The 24390-nt window shown below is 35.0% G+C and overlaps 1 protein-coding gene across 1 annotated transcript; it reads left to right on the plus strand.

Moving 5' to 3' along the window:
• The first annotated feature begins 4970 nt into the window (after positions 1-4970).
• Positions 4971-14292, plus strand: LOC112507348 (mitochondrial Rho GTPase 1-like). Its single transcript, XM_025111900.1, has 14 exons — positions 4971-5191; positions 5281-5413; positions 5586-5735; positions 6332-6508; positions 6687-6938; positions 7232-7300; positions 8600-8655; positions 9173-9254; positions 11030-11241; positions 11368-11437; positions 12125-12237; positions 12976-13126; positions 13451-13637; positions 13979-14292. Exons 1-14 carry the CDS (start codon positions 4971-4973, stop codon positions 14053-14055), a joined length of 1950 nt encoding a protein of 649 aa, XP_024967668.1. The 3' UTR covers positions 14056-14292.
• Positions 14293-24390: the final 10098 nt, after the last annotated feature.

Genomic DNA, 24390 nt, shown 5'->3' on the forward strand with positions numbered 1-24390 from the left:
TTGGTTAGGGTTTTCGTTCTTGATTCTTGAATCGATGAAGCAGATTGGTTAGGGTTTTCGTTCTTGATTCTTGAATCGATGAAGCAGATTGGTTAATCGGCCCTAACACATTATCCAACTTCAACTTCAAAGAAAATGTGAATGAGGGTTAAAATGGTAATTTACTGTCATTCAGATAACAATTACCAAACAACATTATTTCATTCAGTACTTAACCATTCTGACCACTTAACCATTCTGCACCAAACCATTCAGCAACCGCCAAACAGCCCTTAAGAGTACATGTTCTTCTAAAAAAAAAATCTGGGTAATATTGTTTTGTGAAAAATGCTTCAAAAATGCGAATTTGAAATTTTAAACCCGGTTTTGATGACCACTCCAGAGTTAAATTCAGACGTGAATTTTTCAATAGTTATGTTGTAAGTCTGGAGGCCGTAAGTGAAAATTGTGTCTAGATACATGTTTAGGCGGGAAAAATCAATAACCGTCTTACAGAAACATGACACATGTCACAAAAGTTACTTATTATTAGTATTTATAGATATATATATACACGCACACCCAAAAGCAAGTGCTTGAGTTAACTTACCATTTCCCTCATTCAAATTGGTCTCTTAACCATTTCTTTCCCGGATTTTGATCCAAATGTCACTACTTTTGCAATACTGCGGACGTAGCTAAATACCAAAAATCCAACACAGATATGCAATTGCGAACGGCCAGGTCTGCAATTGCGACGATAAACTGCTTGAATTTGACCTTTTTTTTGTCTTTTAGCTAGGTTCGCAATATTGAGGACCTGAATATTGCGAATGTAGTGAAAATTGGGTCAATCCGTGAGAAAAATAATTAGTAGGCCAATTTAAATGAGGAAAATGATCATTTGAGCTAATTTCTCCCTAAAAGCGCATCATCATTTCTAATTATTCCATTTTCCATTTTGATTCACTTTTTATAATAACACCAAGGCTGTTTACCCATATCTTTATCTAAAAAATGCTTACCATTAGTCGATACATTCATTCCACTTATTGGTTAAGAATCTAGTCCATCAAAACAATATCGTATGCAACAATTTATCCGTATAAACATTAATTGGGTAAGAGTTGTCACCCTCACTTACCAAGTAAGACTTTCGGTTCTTATCATCGTTCTTATCAGGTAAGATTCTCAGTCTTTATTGTTATGTTCATCCGATAAGATAAGTGATCTGGTGATCGCTTACCTGATAAACATTTAGTAAACGATCCCCTAATCTTCCTTAAACGTCATCATAAACGCTTGTTGATTATTTCATTAATAGAAAATCGCATCATTGAGTAAATAGATGATATTAATGCAATATTTAACCTATTTATATATCAATGATTCGTGTTTGGTTTATTCAGTTATTACAGTTAAACTGTTATTTAAGATGCGAGATAGAAATAGGATTCCAGTCGTTAAAAATAATATTTTCCTAAACATGTCAACGACCTCGACAAATAATTGGATTATCTTTTATATATATCGTAAGTAAAATAGGATTATATTTTTATAGGGAAAATTGCATAAAAAGTAACGTACTTTAACTTGATTCCTATTATGGGTAACGTACTTTCAAAACTTTCATTTTGGTAACTAAGATATAAAGTTTTAAACATTTAAGTATCCAGGTAACCGATTGAAGCATTAACCGATTGCCATGCTCCATGTTGAATTAGATAGGTTTGATGTTTCTAGTTGAACCCCTCTCAACCAAACTAAACAATTTATTTCTTTCATAATGCATTCTAAACCAAACATTATTGGGTAATCTGTTAGGGGGTCTGATTTGATGGAATGGTTTGGAGGGATTTGGATTTTGTAGAAAGATTTGGAATTGGAGGGATTTGGAATGTTTGGTATGTTTGGTTTTTAGGATTTGAAGTGGAATTGAATTCTAATTAAATTACCTTATTATTAATTGATTATTGAAAAACAAACGTTTTTAACATATTTTAAAACATTATGATATACAAATTCTTTGAAATTCCAACCACCCCCATTGGATTTCATATCCTATGGGTGAAAGATTCCAAATCCGAGCATTTCTACAAACCAAACACGAGATTTAGATCATTTCCAGTCTTGCAAACCAAATAGGTCCTTCAGGGGCAAAGAACCCGTCGTCTTCTCGGCTGTGCTGCAGAGGCTTCTGGTTTCGCCCCCTATGTCACCACATAGAGAGCATGGGGACGTAAAAGGGAGGATTCTATCAACTTATCCGACCTGAGATATCTTGGAATTTAGTAGGTAGAAATATGTTGAACACATATTGGTTCAATGCTTAAGTGCAAGAATCCAATAAAGGATGTCAACTTCCTCAATTCAAACATGTAATAAGAAAATGCATTTTCACAAGCAACTCGTTTCAACTGTAACTAGAAAACGTTTCTATTTATTCATATTGACTTTATGAAGTTCCAAACAACCACATTTTAAGGAATGGAAAGGAAGGAAATATGATCTATTGAATTCTGAACTGGATAACTGAAAGCAACTTTATAACAGTATCGTTAGAACTGAACTATGATAAATAGGAATTATGTGAAGTTTCCAATCTTGAGGAAGTCGCGGTGTTGACCATAATCATCGAAAGATCATGAATTTGATGATAGTATATGATCGTAAAAGAGCCTTTTTTTACCCCCGTCCCTGTCCAGTGTCATGCCAAACGTGAAACAATTAGCTTTGTCTTGTTTCATGTTGCACCAAACGTGAGACAGTAGTTTTGTTCTTTCTAATCCTATGTACCAAACAAAAGTTTTGTTTAGCTTGTAATTTATTTTAGATACAAGGGCTTGTTGTGGTCTAACCAAATCTTAAGGGTGCTTTTTGTAATTGTATCTTTTCTTTTGGAAAAACTTTTCTAATAATTAAGTATTTTTTAAAAGAAAAAAAAAAACAAATATGGTCTTAAGACTCGCGCCAAAATCATTCACATAATGTAGATTGTAGAGGATCCTTCTAGTGATAGCTTGAAATCTTGGTTCACTCCATTAAAAATTAACGTATTTTAATTTGATTTTTATTTTGGATAATGTATTTTTAAAAATTTTATTTTAAAATTTATGATCTAAAATTTTAAACATTTAAGTACTTAAGTAATCGGTTGAAGCATTAACCGGTTATCATACTGATATAACGAGTGATGAGATGAAATTGAGTTGAATAGCAAATAATGTTGAGTTAGATACCAATCACTTGCCATATTATTATGATAGCCGGTTAATGCTTCAACTGTTTACCTGTGTACTTAAAATTTTGAAACTTTACATCTTAGGTATCAAAATGAAATTTTTGAAAGTACGTTACCTAAAATAGGAATCAAGTTAAAGTACGTTGTTTTTTCATGCAATTTGTCATTTAAGGAATTATACTCCATCAATTATTCAATTGTTAAATAAATATATGTATATTTTAAAGATGTATAGATTATTGTTTCTGATAAGAATTGAACATGTAAACTAGTGAATCAAAAATCTAATCAATACTGAATTAAAAGTAAAAGAGTGATGCTGATATCTTAGATTTGAAACTGATAATTGAAGACTTCAAAAAACGACATTTGATGAAGGAAGATGACCCATCGAAGCTCACGGGTCTTGAGAACTCATCATCAAAAGCTTAATTGTTGAACAACCCAGATAAAATCTGAAATACTGTTATGTTTGTAATTAAAAAAAAATTATCTTTTAATTCTTAAACTAAATTATCTTAAAAATAACTAATACTTTAATTAAATAAATTATATCAAAAACCGGCTACTAAGGATTCTGTTGAGAGAGAACTCTGGAAAAGAATAATTGAAAAATCCATTCAAACCGTTAGATTGAGATGATCTAACATATGTGTAACCACTCTTTTAGAAAAAAACAAATATTTCCATCTAATTTTTAAAGCGAAATACAACACAAATTGGAACGAAATAACATATTCAAAGTTAGAAGAATATTTTAGTGTACCAAGTATCAACCCGACTAACCAATACGATTTGGGCTGGGTTGGATTAAGATTTTTCAAACTGCAAGTACTAGGTTGGATTATTCAAATGTCTTCAACCTATGATCATCCATAATCTTTAATGAGATATCTATTTTGATATGATTTATCATTCATTTTCCTATGCTTATTCTAAATATTATATTGATTAACATATATTTGTTTCATATTTTATATGTATTCAGTTTTTAATATGAAACTATTTTACGTGTATTTTTTGTTTCATAAACACGTCAAAAAGGTGCATATTGTGAATCAAGTATATGTAAAACAAACACATTTTGAAATAAATATATATTAGGGGTTGTTTGTTTATCTCTTAATAGTTTTATTAAGAGGAAACTTCTGAAACGTTAAGAATTGAATCTTGTTTGGCAAAAAAAATCTGTCTCTTAATAGTTCTAAAACTCTCTGAATGATTTTGTACCATGAGTTTCCCTTAACTATTCAACGCCTAATTTCATTGTAAACAATTATCAAACAATTATATTTCATTTTACACTATATCACGAGAGTCTTTTAATTATTTTGATCACTTAATTATTCAGTAGCAAATCATTCAAAACTGTGAGACAGCCATTTAATGACTACGTTAAATTTCAGATGTAAATGAAAGAAAAATCATATAAAATACAACATTATCGCCCCCCAAGAACACGCTTGTTGTCACTTACAACCCCTCACAAAATTTACACAACCTCCCCCGGTCCATTTGGTAGATCATCAGCTTTCATCAAAAGAGAGCTCTACGCCATCATCATGCAAATTTCTTGAAAGCTCGCCGACGATCAAACCACTATAATTCGAATTCAACGTCAATAAATTTTTGTAACAGGTACCTGTTAATCAGATCTTGTCATATGAATGTGTTCGTATCACTAGTATCCAATTCTCTTCCATTTTCATGTTGTTTGATTTTAGTATATATTCTATTTTTCAGTGCTTAAATGTCAGGTGATTCAGCGGCGGCGACGACCATCTCCAGTCACCGGAGTGCCGCTCGCGTCGTAGTAGTCGGTGATCAAGCCACTGGTAAATCAAGCCTAATCGCGACAGTTGCCTCCGATACTTTTCCCGAAACCATTTCACCTGTTCTTCCTCCCACTCGTCTTCCTGCCGACTACTTCCCCGATGGCATTCCCGTCACAATTATTGACACTCCATCTAGGTTTTTAAATTAATTTTCATTCACTATCGGTTTATTTGATCGATTGATTCTTTTTTGTTAGCGTTGTGGATTATTCGTTTTTAATGTAGTTTGGAAGATAAACCTAAGGTAGAGGAAGAATTGAAGCGGGCCGATGCAGTAGTCATAACTTATGCTTGTGATCAACCTGAAACACTCACTCGCGTTCAGACTTATTGGCTTCCTGAAATTCGGCGCCTAAAGGTTTCAATCCATTCATCCTTTTTGGATAGCGAACAAGTCTCATAAGAGACAGAATTGACGATTTCACGTATCAAAAAGAAAAAAGAAGTCACTTCTTTATTGATTTCAAGATGGTGTTTGTGTCTAATTAGTTGGAAATCAGTTTGTGTAACTTTGGAAGTGTTATATATAGGTGAAGGTACCAGTGATTGTGGTTGGATGCATGCTAGATTTGCGTGACGAACACTACCCTATTAATCTAGAGCTGGAGATGGGTCCAATAATGCAACAATTTAGGGAGATTGAGACTTGTTTAGAGTGTTCTGCAGCTAACCTTGTTCAGGTATGCCATTGTGTTTAACCTTGATTCTATTATGTTAAGAAGATCGTAATTGTTCAATTTAATGATGATTTCGTCTATATAACTATTCGGTGCATTTCTGATGTTATTACCCTTCCTCAACTTTTACTTCAGTTACCTTCGCGGTCCACAGCTTGAGCTTTATTGATATGTTTGCTTGGTGAAAATCCAAGTTATGATTCTCATGATAACTCGTGCTTGTGTGTTCTCTAGTTAAAATCACACTGTTGATGTAATCATTGTCAAATTGTTGTCAATCAATGTCTTTATGTTTATAGATTTCCAGTTTATGCAACATGATCTTAGTTACATTTTAATCAGTTCTGCAATCTTTTATTTTGTCTCTTCTTTAGATATTTTTGTCCTTTGTCAATGGGGAAGTTATTCTTCAAAAAAGTTCTTTTCTGAAGCCAGTTCTGCATGCTATAGTTTATTATACTTTTGAAGCACAATTATTTTGTTGGTATGCATCTGGAGAAGTTAAAATGCAGGAGCTTTTGGTTGTTGCTTGATGCTTAGAGAACAATCTTAACATGCCATATTACTAGAGACTAAGTTAATTTGATAATTCTTTGTAGGTAGCTGAGGTCTTTTATTATGCTCAAAAAGCAGTGCTTCATCCAACAGCCCCCTTGTTTGATCAAGAATCTCAAACTTTGAAACCTCGCTGCATAAGAGCATTGAAAAGGATATTTATTCTTTGTGATCATGATATGGATTCTGCCCTTAATGATAGCGAGTTGAATGAATTTCAGGTAATTTTTGTTATATTATCTTGCGTAATGTGAAAAGTTTTACTTTCTTTATAAATTGAGGTCCTTGACTTCCCTCTTTTTTCTTCTATATTTTTATTCAGTGATTCGATTGGGAATCCATGCAATAGTGTTTCTGTATGTGACATGAAAAAAAAATTCATTTACCTTGCATTGACAGGTAAGGTGTTTCAACGTTCCTCTACAACCTTCTGAAATAGTGGATGTTAAGAGAGTAGTGCAAGAGAAGGTACCTGAAGGGGTCAACTATCTTGGGATTACCCTAGAGGGATTTCTTTTTCTTCATGCCCTATTTATTGAAAAAGGCCGCCTTGAGACTACGTGGACCGTCTTACGTGAATTTGGTTACAATGATGACGTTGAACTCGAGAAAGAGAATATTCCTGTTCCATCTAAGAAGGCTCCTGACCAGGTCATGCTCCTATAAAATAATCGGTTGCTCTTAAGCAAGTAACATCATTGCTATAAATATGTTTTTTGTCATTACGTCTGATTAAAAATCTATTATTTCCTATTTGAACCTTGCCTGATTATGTTTCCGTTCTGCATTTATGCGGTTGGTTATATAGGAATGTGATGTGTGGTGTTCTTTCAGTTTGTATGCCACTCCAGTTTCTTGGATCTTACACCTGAGGAGAACCCTCTGTATTTCGATGAAGAGTACTGAATAGTGGCAAAATTCCCTTGTATCTTGTGTTTTTGCAGTGTGTCGAATTGACGAGGGAAGCTGTGGACTTCTTGAAAGGGATATTCAATTTGTTCGATTCCAACCATGTACGCTTTCCTTCACATTGTATAACAATGTAATTTTCTTGTTAATTGATCCTGAACTACATTGTGGAGTTTTACTTCAAAGCTGCTTTAGTTTATGTGCAGTCATTATGCTTTTTTCATGTAATAGTATGACATGAGCATTATCCTAAGCATAGATTTGCGTCAAATATGGGTTCTGGCATTGGACTTCAAGACCATTTTTTGTTTGGCATTTTAGTCTTTTATTTTATTTATTTTCCTGCCCAACATAATCTAATAAAAAATTACAACCTTTCAGAATCTTTTTTGCTTGAAAAGTTAGTCTCGTCTGGAGAAAATCTGATTCCAGACCAGCATTTTCCAGTTCAAAGCAGTTACTGGTACCTGCCATTGCATATAAATGACCATAAATATTTGTCGAGCATACTATTGTGATATCAATTCTTGTAAAATTATGTCAACTCCTTCTTTCTGGTTTAAGAATAGCTTTGGTTTTGGTGTTTAAAGATGAAGATACCTTGGAAAATGATGCTCACTTCATTTCTTTTGAGGTCCCAAATGACTTTTCTCTTATTTTAGGACATGGTCAAGTTGTAATTTCCCTTTCTACCCTTTCAATGGTGCATGTTCTTTTATAAAATTTAAAAGATAAATGACTTTTGGCTTCAATCTAATGAGTATAGGAAGTGAGAAACTGAAACAAGTTTTTTGGTACCAATAATGTGTACAACATACAATAAAAGGAAATGTGGCAATCTGGAAATGAAATATGGGAGTACCAGCATTCCAATCATCAGGTTTCAACAAAGATTGGATGATGTCAGACCCAGTGTAGTGGATCAGGGTCTCTCTTGTTTGAATTTCATGTTTGAAAGATTGGATGATGTCAGACCCAGTGTAGTGGATCAGGGTCTCTCTTGTTTGAATTTCATGTTTGATCCAACAGATAATACAGTGACATAAACAAAAAATCATTGGCCATATCACCTTATGCAACACACATATTATAAATAATGCACATAAGTGACATAACTCCCTTCAAAGGAGTTGCTGTAGACCTGTATTAATTTAATCTATTCAATAGGTTTCTTTCTCTCAAATAAACTTGGAAGGCATATTTTAAGTTGGAAAACTGGTGAAAGGTAAGCTCCCTCTTTCATGACGTGGTGTAGTGGCTGGCATCTTATATGCTTTACTTTATAAAGGAAATTAGCATTGTAGTAAGCGCCCTCTCCGATTGCCATGAAGCTAAGCTTAACTACTGAAGTTATTAGCCGACATGTGCAAATATCTAAAACTGTGAACCTTTGCACTTGCTAGGATGGAGCTCTACAAGATTCTGAGCTTGATGAGCTGTTTTCAACTGCACCAGAAAGGTGGGTTGTTCTCTCTTTGGAGCAGTCTTATAATTCTTATTTTTGGCTTGCCCTTAAGCATGCACATTTTGGTCAGTATTCTAATTTTTATATCAAAACATTCTTCATGGTGTACATTGGTCTTTTAAGTAGCAGCTCTTGAGACCAAAATAACCTATTTAATATGCATGAACCAAACTTGTAAGACTGGTTAATGTGATTCCTGCATTAGTTCTTACTCAAACGTCCAAATTATAGGCACAATGATCTTGATGTGTCCTACAGTATGAGTCCTCCACTAACTTTTGGCATTTGATACTATGAATTGCAACAATTCTAGTGAAGCTGATTGAATGAAATTTGCATGTGAGACAGAGTGGAAACAATAGCCTTCCTCGATATTATGTACTGCAACTTCTTTGGAATACTTGCTTTTCTTTTCTTTTTCTTTCCTTTTCTCTCTTATCTTTTTAATGTTCCTCAATTCCTCCTCATTAGTTACATCCATTACATGTGTAATCTTTTGTTCAACTTTCAGTCCATGGAATGATGCGCCTTACAAGGATTCTGTGGAGACAACTGAACTAGGGGATCTAAAACTTTCTGCGTTTCTATGTCAGGTGTGTGGTATCATCTTTACTTAGCATCGCAAGAGTAACAAAACTTGACTACTTTGTTTCATTAGATGAAAGCAAAGTTATCTCAGGTAAGAGCTATTCTTACCTGAAGGCTTGTTATTTGAAATGCCCACCAATCTATGAGTGTTCCAATAATAGATTACATAACTTGATTCGAACAAAATGACCAGCAACCATTTTAAGTTGTCCATTTTTCTTCTTTTTTTGAACTCAGTTGCTTCCTAAAAATGATGGCAATTTGTTTGGTATTGTTATTTCATAGATTCAATAGAACAATTCTGAAATGTTTCTATTACGAATTGATGTATCTAAACTTGTTGCCTACACAATCCCAAACAAGAGCTTCAACCAAGTCAAAGTCAAACGGGGAGAAAATCAACAATTCCATGATCCAAAACTTTGAAAAGAGAAACCAAATCCTTAATGTAGCATATGTGGCAAACAAGAAAGTAATGAACTTGATACACTAAAGTAAAGAGAAAGCAACACAACAGTGGGATTACGTGGAAACCCAAAATGGTTCACCCATTCGGGTGAACCATTGGTGGAGGAGACCGCCGAGAGAAGCCCACTAATCACAATGATGATTTCAATACTTGGAATGGATAAACAATGGAGCAAACTCAGACTTTAGCACCTGGTTTGTCTATGGGGTTCGGGAGTATTTTTTGTATTCTATTAGAGAAGATAACAACCTATATAACCTAGAAAAGGCAATAATAACCGTCAGGTACGGGAACGCGACTTGAGTTTGCATGGCTAGCTCGCACGTTTTTCTTAAAGATTCCATGCGATCTTCATTCTTCACTAGAGAGCCAGGTAAGGTTGCTCGGTTGCAGGCAACGCAGCATCGGGAATTTCTCCTTTGTGTGGGACACAAAATGTACCAAAGCTACCTGAGTTTGTTTATCTTGTCCATTGAGTCGGCGATTTAGGTTGGTGAGCTCCGATCACCAGACCTAGGTCGCACCAAGTTTGGAGGCTCAGTTAACTGTTTCTCATTCCATTTCCGATTTAAGTGGAAACTTCGTTTCATAAGAGTAATTGCCATTTACCAAAGGAAGAAAGATGAATTGCTATATTGTGGGAAGAATAACTGGATTCAGAATGTAAACACTTCTTATACTTGGCATGATTCCACATGAAAGTAAACATCAGTGCAGGTACTGTGACTACTGACTAGTATGCAAAATTCTGCCAGCCTGCTTATATCCACTTTGGTATGATTTGCTTTTTGTTCCCGTTGTCATCAACAAATACTGCAACTTTGCTAGGCATCTCTTTTAGGAGATGGCCTAAATAAGGAATTAGGAAGGGAGAAACTAATGCTCTGGATACATTAATCCTTGGTGCTTTTGTTTGAGCTACATGTGCAATATTTTGATAGGGTTTGTGGCATCAGTATACAGTAATTTTATTCCTACATGACCCAATCGAAATGTTGGAGTTTAGTGTAGCAATTGCTGCTGCGTTCATCTTACCAATAAGAATGTCTCCTGGAATGTAATTCCTTCTGATTTTCTTGACAATGGATATCATCTTATATCTTCTGTATAGTTCTCAAAAAAGAGAATTTATTTTGGGTCCCTAATGCTCGAGTTCCTCTTCTTAATTATTTGGTATCTCAGTTCTGCTGTAATTAAAGAGTTAAATGGTGCTTTTAATGGCTTCCAACTGCTGTTGAGCTGCAGAAAAAAAGAGTCTGCATCTGCTAAGTTGTATGCACTTTGTTACTAACACTAAGCTCATGGCGGCAGTGGGTCCTAATGACATTACTTGATCCATTTCAAAGTTTGGCTTATTTGATATACGTGGGATATACTGGTGATCCTGCAAAAGCGCTCCGTGTTACTCGAAAAAGATCCTTAAATGTTAAGAAGCAACAGACAGACAGACATGTTTTCCAATGCTTTGTTTTTGGACCCAAAAATGCTGGAAAATCTGCACTGTTGAGCTCATTTGTAGGAAGGTGTGCCTATTTAATAACCTTTGCTGGAAGTTTTTGCTTGACTTATCATCTCCATGAAATCCATCCATAAAGCTCGTACCTGTTTACTGTTATACCTTATAAATTCTGCTCTGAATTTTCTTGCAGGCCTTTCCAGAACAAATATAATTTAACAAGCAATCAATGTTACACAGTCAATACTGTTGACCAACTTCGGGTGAGTGTTTGTAGTGAAACATTGTGATTCTTGGCATACTCAGATTATAGTTCTATTTGGTGCTTATCCACCTATTCTGTTTAGTTGTCAATCCTATCGTTATATGATGATCTTACTCTTATTTACTTGTCTTCATTCTCCAAATCAAGTTCTATCAAATTTGAGGTTTTCCCTCTACACACTTTGTGGCACTTTCATCCTTGTATATAGATGAGGTGGTTCCATCATCTGAAGGGCAAGAATGGAAATATACAGTGGCATGGTCTTAAACTGCAAACTCATGAACCCCCTGAGAGGGAAAGCAGTAAACTAAGGGGCCATTTACTAAACACTTACTGGGTAAGCGCTTACTGATATCACGTCCCTCACCGATTAAGCACGGAAAGGACCGAAAATCTTACCCGGTAAGAGGCATAATAAGGACCGAGATTCTTACATGGTGAGGGAAAAGACTTTTACCTGGTAAGCGCTTACCGGGTTTTAGAAGCTTACTAACAGTCCATTTTGATGGCCGAAAATGTTAGACGATAAGGTATGTGAGGGTGATGTCTCTTGCCGGTAAGTGCTTACCCGGTAAGTATTTGGTAAACGGCCCCTAAGTTCTTCTGGCATATTGATGCTCTTCTCTTTTAGGCGGTTGTCTGTTCCAATCATGTGACTCTTGTATGATACACATTGATCTTTCAGGGAGTTAATAAGACACTCGTATTACATGAAATTCAAGAAGGTGACTTTAAAGAATGTCTATCCAATAAGGAGTCATTGGCTGCCTGTGATGTAGCAGCTTTTGTTTATGACAGGTGAGTTTGATGATCTACCTTTGGAATTATAATAAAGAATAATCTAGTTACTGATCTTGACCTGACCTTTGCTTACAAGCTCAGCCAGCTCAATTCAATGTAATATATGAAATTACAAGGGCTTCCATTTAGAAGTTACCTAGAAGGTTCAATTGCTTCAAAACCAATTAATTGAAGTTCATGGTCACTATAATGCGGAAAATTGCTTGGACATTTCGACAATGCTACCACTTCTCTTGTATGCCAACAATACAATGCTATCACTAAAAGACGAAGGATCATGTAAGAACAGGAGTTAAGGTGAGAAGCGTAAGAAGGGATCTAGACCCTTGATTACTTTTAATCTCACCCCCACACCATGAATTGCAATTGATATGGGAATTGATCCGGTGCATCTCATTAGGGTTGATCTTCAATTAGGATTGATCCAAGGGTGGAGATCTCTTCTTACCCTTCTCAACATAACTTCCAATTGTGTTAAGGCTCAACTTATTTTTCAGGCTGTGCTGTGATGCTCTACTTGACCTATCTTTAGTCATAAGCTAGTTGGTGTTTGGTATTCTCTTGTTGGTGGATAACTAATCCAATTTACAGCAAGGTTGTTTGTCCCTGCATATTTTGGTAATATTCAACATTGCTTATGGTTTTGGAAAGTGTCCGAAATTAATTACAACTCTTTCTGTCCTACACGTGATGATAGTTCTTTCATTACAATATATAATCGGTTGCTTGTTGCAGTTCGGCCGAGTATTCTTTAAAAAGAGCTTCAGAATTGCTCACGGACGTAGCTAGGCACGGAGAAGATAGTGGGTATGGTGTGCCTTGTCTCATCATTGCTGCTAAGGACGACTTACATTCGTATCCGATGGCAATCAAAGATTCAGAAACGGTACATTATGTTGACCTCCATCACATCCTTTTTTTTTGGAAGGGTGTCCTGGGCTAGGCCCAGACTAATCCCGACAAATTGTGACTACAAGACATCAACGTTGATAAACTCAGTGGCCACAATTGTTGTGGACGCCTGGAACTGAAACCAGGGCAGATGGGATATTCCACCACATCCCCCTGGCCTCAAGCACTGCGCCACAACCCTTGTGGTTTATGACATGCAAACTTTTGATATAGTAGATAATTTTCTTTTTGAACCTCTTTTTTTATGAAAATTACACCGACAGCTTTGATATGGTAGATCTTTTTCTTTTTACTCTAGATTTGTCAGGCAATGAAAATAGATGCACCTATTCGTATCAGCGTGAAAGAAAAACATATGAACAATGTGTTCCACAGAATTGTTAATGCAGCCGAGCAATGTCACTTGGGTGTTCCGGAGACTGAACATGGGAGAAACAAGAAGCATTTCCAACAGCTTGTGAACCGTTCTCTCATTCTTGCTTCCGGTATGCCTATCTGTAGTTGCATATCCAGAACCCTAAAAATCTTTATTTTTTGGAGGGTAGACGAAAGATCGTGTGAGAATAGGAGTTAAGATGAGAAGCATAAGAAAGGATCTGGACCCTTGATCACTTTTAATCTCACCCCCATCCCATGAATTGCGCTTATCACGGGAATTGATCCGGTGCATCTTGGTGCACCGCATGAGTGTTGATCTTCAATTGAGATTGATCCAAGGGTGGAGATCCCTTCTTACCCTTCTCACCATAACTTCCGTTCTCACCGGAACCCAACCTTTGGAGGGTATTTGCTCATTCCTCATATATTTGTAACTACAAATTTGCAGTAGGAGCTGCTGTTGCTGTAGTTGCTTTGGCAGCATACCGAGCCTATGCTAGGAGGAAAAGTAACTCTGCCAATTAGGGAAAGGCAGTAGCATCAACCTTCTTGCTGCACCATTGGAGTTGAAATAAGTGGTTCGTTACTCTCCATGTTTTTACCTGCTTTTAAACTGCCAGTTCTCAATCTAGCATCAATGATCCTCTGAGTTCTTGACTCCCATTTTCGCTTTTATATAGTTATAGCTCCGATGTTATCTACAACTCCATTGCTCTGGTATCTCAAATTTTCCATTTTTTGTTAGAAGAAACAATACATAATGTTTTCTGTTTTAAATTTATATTCCTAAAAGGTTTTCTTTCTTCCATATATGGGCACTTCTGTTTTTGAGTTATGTCCCGGTGAACTCTATGTCATGCTTTACGATTTAGGGTATGTTTGTTAGCAGCTTAATGAGCTTAATGGGACTCGCAACTTATTTGGTCAGTCATATATGACTGTTTGGTAGTGATTTAGTGATATAGAAAGTGGCTTAGCTTTTAGGGGAAGCTTTATACAGAAAGCTAAGCTTTTTCCAAACCTGCCCTTCCCAATTAAAAAACTCGTTCCTTCCATCTATGAAAAAACCCTCCCAAACAAAAACATTCTCAATCTATACAGACAGATTAATCCATACAGACAACTATATATACATGACTTAATGGAAAACCAACCAAACAGCCCCTTAGTAGAGTATGTATATAGACTCGCCTCCATTTTGCATATATGCATTCGAAAAAGGCAAATTGAAGCTAAAAGAGAGCCATAATTTCTTTCATTGTCCATTTGGATGGGGGTTTTAGGTATTGGCTGCATAGTTGTCAAGATCATACGAAACACTATTTGAACAATTTAAATAATGTTATATACTAAAAACTAATAATCAAGATCCTAGAAAGATTTAAAAATTAATAAATAACGTCTTACAAAAACCGCCACACTAGGTCATGGTGTGCCATGGGCTTAACGTGGCGTTGGAGACGAACCTTGAGTCATGGCACACCATGGCGAGCGTTTTAGAACACTAGGTGGAGGTGAAATATACGCAGACCTGACCTCTACCGTAGAGCAGAAACACATTTTCCAGTTGTGGATAAGCAAACCTGTCCAATTTCTAATGAATCGAGGCTCCGTTTAAAAAAAACCAAGTGGTAATATATCTATTTTCTATCATAAAGGACTCCTATCAACTACCGATTTCTCGTGAAGACCCTCTTGCTCGAGCGTGAGCAAATATGTAGAAGGAATAAGAGTAGCACATGGTGAACATAGAACGAGAAAATTAAGAAGGAAAATATGATGAGTAGGTAAATTGAAAACATATAAAAGGTAAGGTAATGTAAGGTAAAGCACACATAGAACAAGCAAGTCAAAACACATCCCTAGCCTAAACTGCCAGCCTTCTTCCCCCAACCTCACCAATTCCCTTCCGCCCAAGCGCGCTAGCTACAGGTCCTTACCACTAGTCTACTACCATAATCCTCCATCTCCAAGTACTTCTCTTAGAGGTCATGTCCTAGGAAATGTCTAAGGGTCTGTTTATGACTGTTTGGTAGTGGCTTAATGATATAGAAAGTGGCTTATTCAGGAAGCTTCTAGGGAGAGCTTTATGCAGAAAGCCAAGTTTTTTCCAAACCTGTCCCACCCAATTAAAATGCATGCTCCTTCCATTCATGAAAAAACCCTCCGAAACAAAAATCTTTCCAATCTATACAGACAAATTAATCCACATAGACAATTTTATTCATACATGCCTTAATGGAAAACCAACCAAACAGCCCCTAAGGCTGTCATGTCCATCCTCAATTGCTCATCCCAGATCGTCCTCCCGTCAACCGTCCCTCTTTCTACTCTCTTACCAGTGCCGACATCGGTCACCTATGAACGTGCCCAAACCATCGCAATCTCTCCTCTCAATTTATCTGTGCTGTTTGTGTTAATCTTCGTGTAGAGTTTGTTTTTCTGTTGGTATTTGGTAAAAAGTCCTGATGAATGACTAAGAACAACAACACACTCTTAAGACGAGTATATTGTGGTTTACACAACATTCATGTCTGTATTTGATCAAAATAGATATATGATCCCCTGAAATTTCATACCTCAACAAGAGACTCGTCGGGAGCTGTTTGGTTCATTGAATTCAAAGGATTTCAAGGGAAATGGAATGGTCAATTTTCTTTGACCAAGATCCAATTCCTTTGTTTGGTTCACATATTGATGATGTAGGAATCGTTTGAATTCCATTGAATTCCTTAGATTAAAGATTCCACCATTCCATGGGATATCCCAAAGATTCCAATTCCTTTCAACAATCCCATCGAACCAGATGTTTGGTCAAATTCCATTCCAATTCCTTCAAAGTCAAATTCTTTTGATGGAATCCAATTCCAAACCAAACACTCCCTCAGGTTTTTAATCCCATCATTGTCATTAAATCTTCATAAGTTTATCCAACATAACTAGTTGATAAGAGCTAAATCGACATAGGGGCTGTTTGGTTGATTTTCCATCAAGTTCTGTATGGATAAAGTTGTATATGTGGATTAATTTGTCTAGATTGGAAATGTCTATGTTTGGGAAGGTTTTTTCATAAATGGAAGGAGTTTGTTTTTTATTTGGGAAAAAACTTGGCTTATACATAAAGTTTCCCCTAGAAGTTTACTGAATAAGCCACTTTCTATATCATTAAGCACTACCAAACAACCATGTATAGCTGAGCGAATAAACTATAAATCCCATTAAGCTTATTAAGTTACTAACAAACAGGCCCTTACATTATGTGATATTGTTCTTTTTCTCGCTTCAGATTAATCGTTCATGTAGTAGTAGATGACGGAATTGAAATCGGAAAAAAAAAGTGATGTAATTAGTATGAGTGGAGAATGTTTCTAATGTGAAAATGTGACTTGATGTTATGGAGTTCTTTTGGTACTACAGCATCTGTACCAAAAAAGCTCAAAGCCAAGGTACAGCGGTGTCTAGATTTTGAGGGTCTTTTGGTCTGACCACTTGAGATAATTCATAGAGAGTGTGGGGGATGGGGGTAATGAAGGACATACCCTCTGGCTCTCTCTCTTTGGTGCATTTTATCTGCTGTTGGCCCCATAAATCATACCCTCATTTCCTTTCTCAATTATTATTTCATTTTATATATTATCAATATACTATCAGACATGGAGGCGGTTTATGTGTGGGACCGGTTGGAGCTACTGGTAATCAACTTTTTGCTCAAATATACTATCAAACACATCGCTATATGTTACGTTTTAGGGTTTTAGGTTTAGGGTTTAGGCGAGTCCCCTACTACTGATTCAGTCAAAACTTCACTATGCCAGCATACCGAGCACCTTTCTGGCCAGCATTATTTACTTCACTTACCGGGTCAGGTTACATACTTTCCAAGCCTACTCTTTTTTGCGATTAGGGTTTTTCAGAGATTTTTTTTTATTGGCAAGCACTTGCTAAACAACCCTTTACAGTCGGTGTTTACCCAGACCGAACCTTTTACATAGACCATACTCTTACTTGGTTAGCGCTTACCCAATTTTTTTTGTACGGCCCTGTATTTCTACTTATGCGGTCTCAACCTGACAGTTCTGTCGATAAACAAGACTTACGGCCTGTTTACCTAGACGCTTACCTGGGAAGCGCTTACTGTAATAGCCAATACTCCCGTTTACCTTACCGGTAAGATTCTACTCCATCAAAACGGTATCATATGCAACGATTTACCCGGTAAGCATTAACCGGATAAGAGTCGTCACCCTCTTATCGGGTAAGACTCTCGGCCCTTGCCATTAATTATTCTTACCACGGTAAGATTTTTGGTTCTTATCATATTCATCTGATAAAGTAAATGATCTGATAAGTACTTTGAAATATTTTTTTTTTGTTGTTCAAAGATTCCAGCAAGTGGGTGATTGCAGGCAGTGATTGTGGGGTGTGATGTAGATTCACCTGTTTTCTGTATGATCATATGACATTGTTCTGTGAACTAGAATTGCATGCGCTTATAGCTTATAAATTGTGAACTCCTAATAACTCTTTTTTATTAAAATAATTAATAATATGATTTGATATTTAGGACCTCTACATTGTCTTGAGAAATCCGTTTTAAGGGTGCGTTTGGTACGTGGAACAGGGTGGGACAGGACAGGACAKGACACACTTGTCCTATGTTTGGTGTGGCTTTATGTGGGACTAACTAGAACTAACTAGAACAAGGGTGGGACACGGTAGTCCACCCTTTACCCCTGGAACTAAGTAGAACAAGAAAATTTTTACAACTTTACCCTCAAAAACCTCATACGCATACTGTCCCTTCTTCCCTCAAAAACCTCATACGCTTCCACCGTCTCTCCTCTCCTCCATCGCTCCTCTCCTCCATCGGTTCCACCTCATACGCTGTTTCTACTCGACCGGCGACCGGTGACGGCGACGGCAGTCCGACGATTTCCTTTCCATCGCACCCTACCTTCTCGGCGATGGCAGTCCGACAGCCCTATCTCGACGAGTTCCTTTCCATCGCACCCTACCTTCTCCTTCATCAGGTACACGATTGCCCTCTGTTTGCTATGTTTGGAACGATTTAGGATTTGTTATATCTGAATCACTATTTGGGGTTGCTATGTTTGAATCGATTTAGGGCTTTTTTTGCTTGAATCGGCTGTTGCTATTTTGAGATTTGAAGAATGGAAGTTGCTTACACTCGGGTTTAGAATCTGATGTCGTCTTTGGGTTTAGAAGTATGGTAGATTAATTTGATCATGGTGGTTAGAATTCTATGATTGACTCACCGGGGGTAAATTGGTCATTTTAACCAGTTCTGTCGAGTCCTATAATGTCTTACCAAACGCTGAACAGCTGTCCTGTCTTGTCCTGTTCTGTCCCGTCCTGTCCTGTCTGCGTACCAAACGCACCCTAAGGGACAGGATAAATGCACAGACATATATATAGACTATCACACGTGATACTATTATTCCATCACATATGATATACATGTGATACTAAATCAGAGACATGAATGATTTTCGATGCGATCTTAGTTGCGGGTCAACTCGCCCTTACACCACTAAGTCCCTTCACAAGTATTATCACATGTGATAAGGGTGTTGTTGATATGATACCATAATTCATCAAGACCATCACATGTGATACTAAATCATAGGCGCAGACAACCTTTGGTGCGGTCTAAGTCGTAGAACACGTCGTCCACATATTACAGCGTCCCCTCATGCGTATTATCACGTGTGATAAGAGTGTTCTCGTGTTCTCGTAAAATGAAGATGTTCTCGTTTGAACGTCCACCTCTCTCTCTCTCTCTCTATATATATATATATATATATTATTAAATGCATGAGTTATCTATTAATTTTTAGCTTATATATCAACATCAAAACTTATTTCTTACATTTTTTTAAGTATCTAATATTTATATACGGCAAATTGAACAAATAAACTCACATTCTCTTCACATTTAGTGAGGTTTGAGCCCCTAGTAAGTCAAAGACTCACATACTGCTAGATCAAAGACCCTTTGGTTACTTTTTAAATTTTTAATATATAATTTAACTTAATTTTATATAAATAGGTATACATACAGAAACATCCCTGCTTTAAACAAATGCAGATGGGATTGATGAGATGATATTTTCCTACCTTTTATGTTGGTGATAATTGACCAAATAGCCAATTTCCCACCCATATGCTTTTTAGCCACTTTTTTTCATTCAAATTTCTATTTTAGTTACAGTTTATGCAAATGTCTTATATATTTTTTTAAATTCGATTTTTAGATAAAAAAAAAATCTTTACACATTTGTATTAGGATCCACATTTATGTAAAGAATTTTTTTTTCTTTTTTAATTTGAAAATAGGATTCAATCAAGTACGTAAGGCCTTTGCATAAGCTCTGGCTAAAAGGTAAATTTGATCGAGTGGATTGATTATTTCGATGAGTTTCCTTTTTATCTTGCTAGATCTTCTCCTTTTTAGATTCTTTTCCTTTTTCCATCCCAAGCCTCTTTTTTGACTTGGATCATTACTTTCTACCCTCTGGTATTTTGGTGGGATTTTTCAGTGTTAAATATAAAGCAATCTCAACAGTTGATTCGACGACATTGGTCGGATTACTTGTCGCTTCATGAAGCGAGAGATCTCGGGTTCATTTTCTCTTGATCAATCATTACAGTGTTCATCTGGTAAAATAAATAACATGATAAGCATTCAGTAGACAAACCCTTTTTTGGTAATTTTAAGTTTGTAGGGAGTTTTGTACAAAGTAGCTTTATGTTATGTTCCAATTTATTGATGCATTTGTGGACAAATAGTGATAAAGATTTGAAGTGAAAGCCACATGATGTTGGAAAGAACATATTGGGTTTCAAAAATCCTGAAAATGTGGTAAAATAAGGGTCCCATTTTGATTTGTTGTGAGGGGTAAATCAGTCAAACAACACTCAATGACTTGGCCCTAATTTGAGAAAACTCTATTGGTGTTGGCCTTCTATGGCCCTTACTATTACCATGTGATTTTAAATCAATCTAAAATTAAGAGTTTAGAATAATAAATAACGAATACCCTTTTTTAACATATATTTGGTCAGAATAAAAGTTATGATAAGAAGGTGAAAATAAAACATTCATTTACTTTCATTTATATTTAACTACTTTTAAGTGTGTTTAATCATATATAATTAAGGGGCTGTTTGGCAATTGTTGAATGGTTTGTGCAGAATGATTAAGTGATCAGAATGATTAAAGGGCTCTCATGATATAGTGCAAAATGAAGTATAATTGTTTTGTAATTGTGTACAATGAAATTAGGGCTCTTAATGGTTAAGGGAGATCCAGGATACAAAATCATTCAGAGGGTTTTGAAACCATTAAGAGGCATACTTTTTTTTGTCAAACAAAATTCACCTAATGATTCAGAGATTGCCTCTTAATAGAACTATTAAGAGATAAACAAACAACCCCTAAGCGTTTATGTGTTTAATCATATATGATTAAGCTTGTGTATCATGTTTGTAATCATATATTATATTGAAACCTATAATCTTCTCACAAAATATTTAACTTCTCGTTTGAACCTCTTCATATATATATAAAATTATCAATGGTGTAAAAGAATCATATATATCTTTGTTCAAATGGTACACCATGAGTCCAACCACACTCCTAGACCCACACAATGACTTGGACCCATGGTTCACTTTATGCCCTAGTTGGGTTGGGTTGGGTGGCATTCTATGTGGTGCAATGGTGAGCAAGTGTTTATACTTGGCTTACGCTAATTCTTATCTCTTTGTGTATGTAACATGATGTCAAACTTTCTTGTATTACAAGCTTCAAAAGAATTGGTCCATGCAAAAGCTAAGTTATGCATCAATGGTAGTATGTGCATGTGCCTTGAGAGATAAAAGAATTACTCAAATCTTTTACTCGATTTGATTCCAATTCTTTCTATTCATGGATTATGATCAAACCCACGTTCATATTTATCTGATTTTACAATTTGTTTATGTTCATAATATTATTTCTTATTTTGTTTTTTCCATGACCGTCAAAGTAGCTGTTTATTCTGACAAATAACAGAAGCCGAACACAGTTAGAATCACACGATATTAGGAATATGGTACTTTAGAACGATGGGTAATTCTGGGGTTTTTGTGTTGCAACAATTTGAAATTGATGTAACCAACACTATACTTTTGGTCGCAGACACGCTTATGAGAATATAGTATCATCCGGTTAGCATATATGAAATACTGCAAGTTTGTGTTTTTGTTCTGTTTTATTCTTTTGACATTTCAAGTGGTTCTTTTTATCTTCGTAAAAATATATTGGATGTTTTCATAAACGTATTTTCAGAGATCATATTTAAGGGTTTATAGTTTAAAAATGTCTATTTATGTCTTTATGGTAAAAGAAAAACTTAACTTTGGAAAACATAGGGCAAATTGCATGAAAAAATAACATATTTTGGGCAACGTATTTTTAAAACTTCTATTTTGTTACCTAAGATGTAAAGTTTTAAACACTTAAGTGTCCAGGTAACCGGTTGAAAGCTAGTTTTAGATAATTAAAAAAATCATGTCACTAATCACGTCAGCAAATAATGTTGAGTTGAATACCACATCACTCGCCACATCAGTATGATAACCGGTTAATGCTTCAATCAGTTACCCGAGTATTTAAATGTTTAAAACTTTACATGTTAGATACCAAAATGAAAGTTTTAAAAATACGTTACCAAAAATATAAATCAAGTTAAAGTACGTTATTTTTTGATGTAATTTACCCGAAAACATATTTCAAAAATCACACAAAATTCGCTTCCATCATGCCAACTATTAAAATAAAGATTCCAATTTACAGACAGTTAAATATAACTTTTGAAATTATATTCCCAAAAAAAGTTTAATAAAACTACGATATTTTTTAATATAATTCAGTGACGGATACAAGAAAAATTTTAAACGATGACACCATTTGGTTATAAGAAATAAATATAAAGAAAAAGAATTCAAATGATGGCACCATTTGACTATAAAAAACAAATATAAGGAAAAAATTTCAAACTATGGCACCATCTGACTAAGAAAATGACATTAACATGATTCGAACTCGGGTCTGGGTGGAATAAGAACTTTGCAAACCAACTCTACAAAAAAAAATTTGTTCACATTGTAATTTCAAAATACATACGATGGCACAATTAATATGGTTGCACTTTTTACAAACCTAAATTTTTTTACCCTTCAACAGATAAATAATACTGTGACATGTGTCACCATTGGCACCACTGTAGATTCGTCCCTGAGATAGTTTGTCCCGTTTATATATATATATATATATATATATAATAATTTCAAACATATGTTATTTTTTTATTACAGTCAATTTTAGTCACAACCAAGGGAAGACCTATGAAGGACCGAGCAGAGCTGATGCATCCGCTCAACCTATTTTTACAAGTATAAATTTTTTTGGGATATAAAAAGTGTATCCATTAATATCTGAGGGATGTTTTAAGATATTAAAAATACAAGAAACATCAATCATAAAATAAAAAAATTCTCTCAAAATTAAAAAAAAAAAAAAAAACTTCAGAAATCCTTTTGAAACGATAGAAAACGTGCTAAAAAGAGCTTTATGAAATTAAGGGAGGCAAAGTGCAATTTTGTGAAAGTTAAAGGGGTTGGGTTGTAATATCGATAAAAAGAACAACATGACATACATTTTCAATTTTGCATGGTTATATGTATCCTCAAGCACCAACCAAACCTATTTTCGTGAAAGACGTTAGAACACTTGAATTTTATAGTAAAATCTGTGAAGAAAAAAAAAAATCGAACTTTTGGTTACCTTCCCAGCAAAAACATTGTGAAAGTTACGTTCACAATGTTTTGCTGTGAAGTTTCAAGTGTAAAAAATGGTCTTGTTGGTCTCACGAAAACAAGTTGGTCTTACGTGATCTCAAGTCTCTCTCTCTCTCTCTCTCTCTCTCTATATATATATATATAGGGGTAGGTTTTTTGTTAATCGAGTTTATGGTATTAACTTTGTAAACTTATCACAACCATTCATTTTATGAATCAATTGATGACAATTATGATAACAATTTTATAATAACTAATAATATAATACATTATCATCTAAGATGAACATATATGAACAAGGATGTTATTGGAAAAAAAAATCATAAAGTTTGTAATTGTCCATTAATAATATTAATGTTCATATGAACATTAATCCATTGTCATTATTAAAAAATCTCCATTATTATGAACATTAATATACACATAGACATCTCCCCCTATATGAACATGGGATTACTTATGAACAAATTAACATTTTCATCAAGATTAATTTTATTTATTGATAATACATTGTGTAATTTGAACAAATGATCATAATCCCATCAATCAAGCAACTATTAAATTGTAAAAACTCATTAATTAATACAAAATGTAACTTACAGGGGTATTTGTGGAAAAGATCATGACATATGAACACAATCTTATGAATGTCTTATGGTTATGATCATATTCTTATGAATACAATATGAACACATATGAGTACATTCTTATGAATATCTTATGGTTATGAACATCATTAAATACACATAAAAGTAACTTACACATAAGAAATTGTAACATCTCATTAAATACCATAAAGTAACTTACACATAAACATTACATATTTGCCCTTCATCATTAAATCAAACATTTGAAGTAACATCTATTACAGAATGAATCTTTTTGATCCAATAAGTTCACAAAGCTAACATAATATTATTGGTTAACAAAAGATCTTACCTCTATATAGGATATATATATATATATATATATATATATATATATATATATATATAT

This window comes from Cynara cardunculus, assembly GCF_001531365.2.
Source record: "Cynara cardunculus var. scolymus isolate 2C chromosome LG 2, CcrdV1, whole genome shotgun sequence".
Lineage (NCBI taxonomy): Eukaryota > Viridiplantae > Streptophyta > Magnoliopsida > Asterales > Asteraceae > Cynara > Cynara cardunculus.

Bases quoted from the DNA above. Each gene is read 5' to 3' on its own strand.
- LOC112507348 (XM_025111900.1), top strand. From the start codon at position 4,971: ATGTCAGGTGATTCAGCGGCGGCGACGACCATCTCCAGTCACCGGAGT. The intron at 5,736-6,331 runs GTATGCCATTGT...AATTCTTTGTAG, and splicing joins CTGCAGCTAACCTTGTTCAG to GTAGCTGAGGTCTTTTATTA. The intron at 9,255-11,029 runs GTGTGTGGTATC...TCATGGCGGCAG, and splicing joins TTTCTGCGTTTCTATGTCAG to TGGGTCCTAATGACATTACT.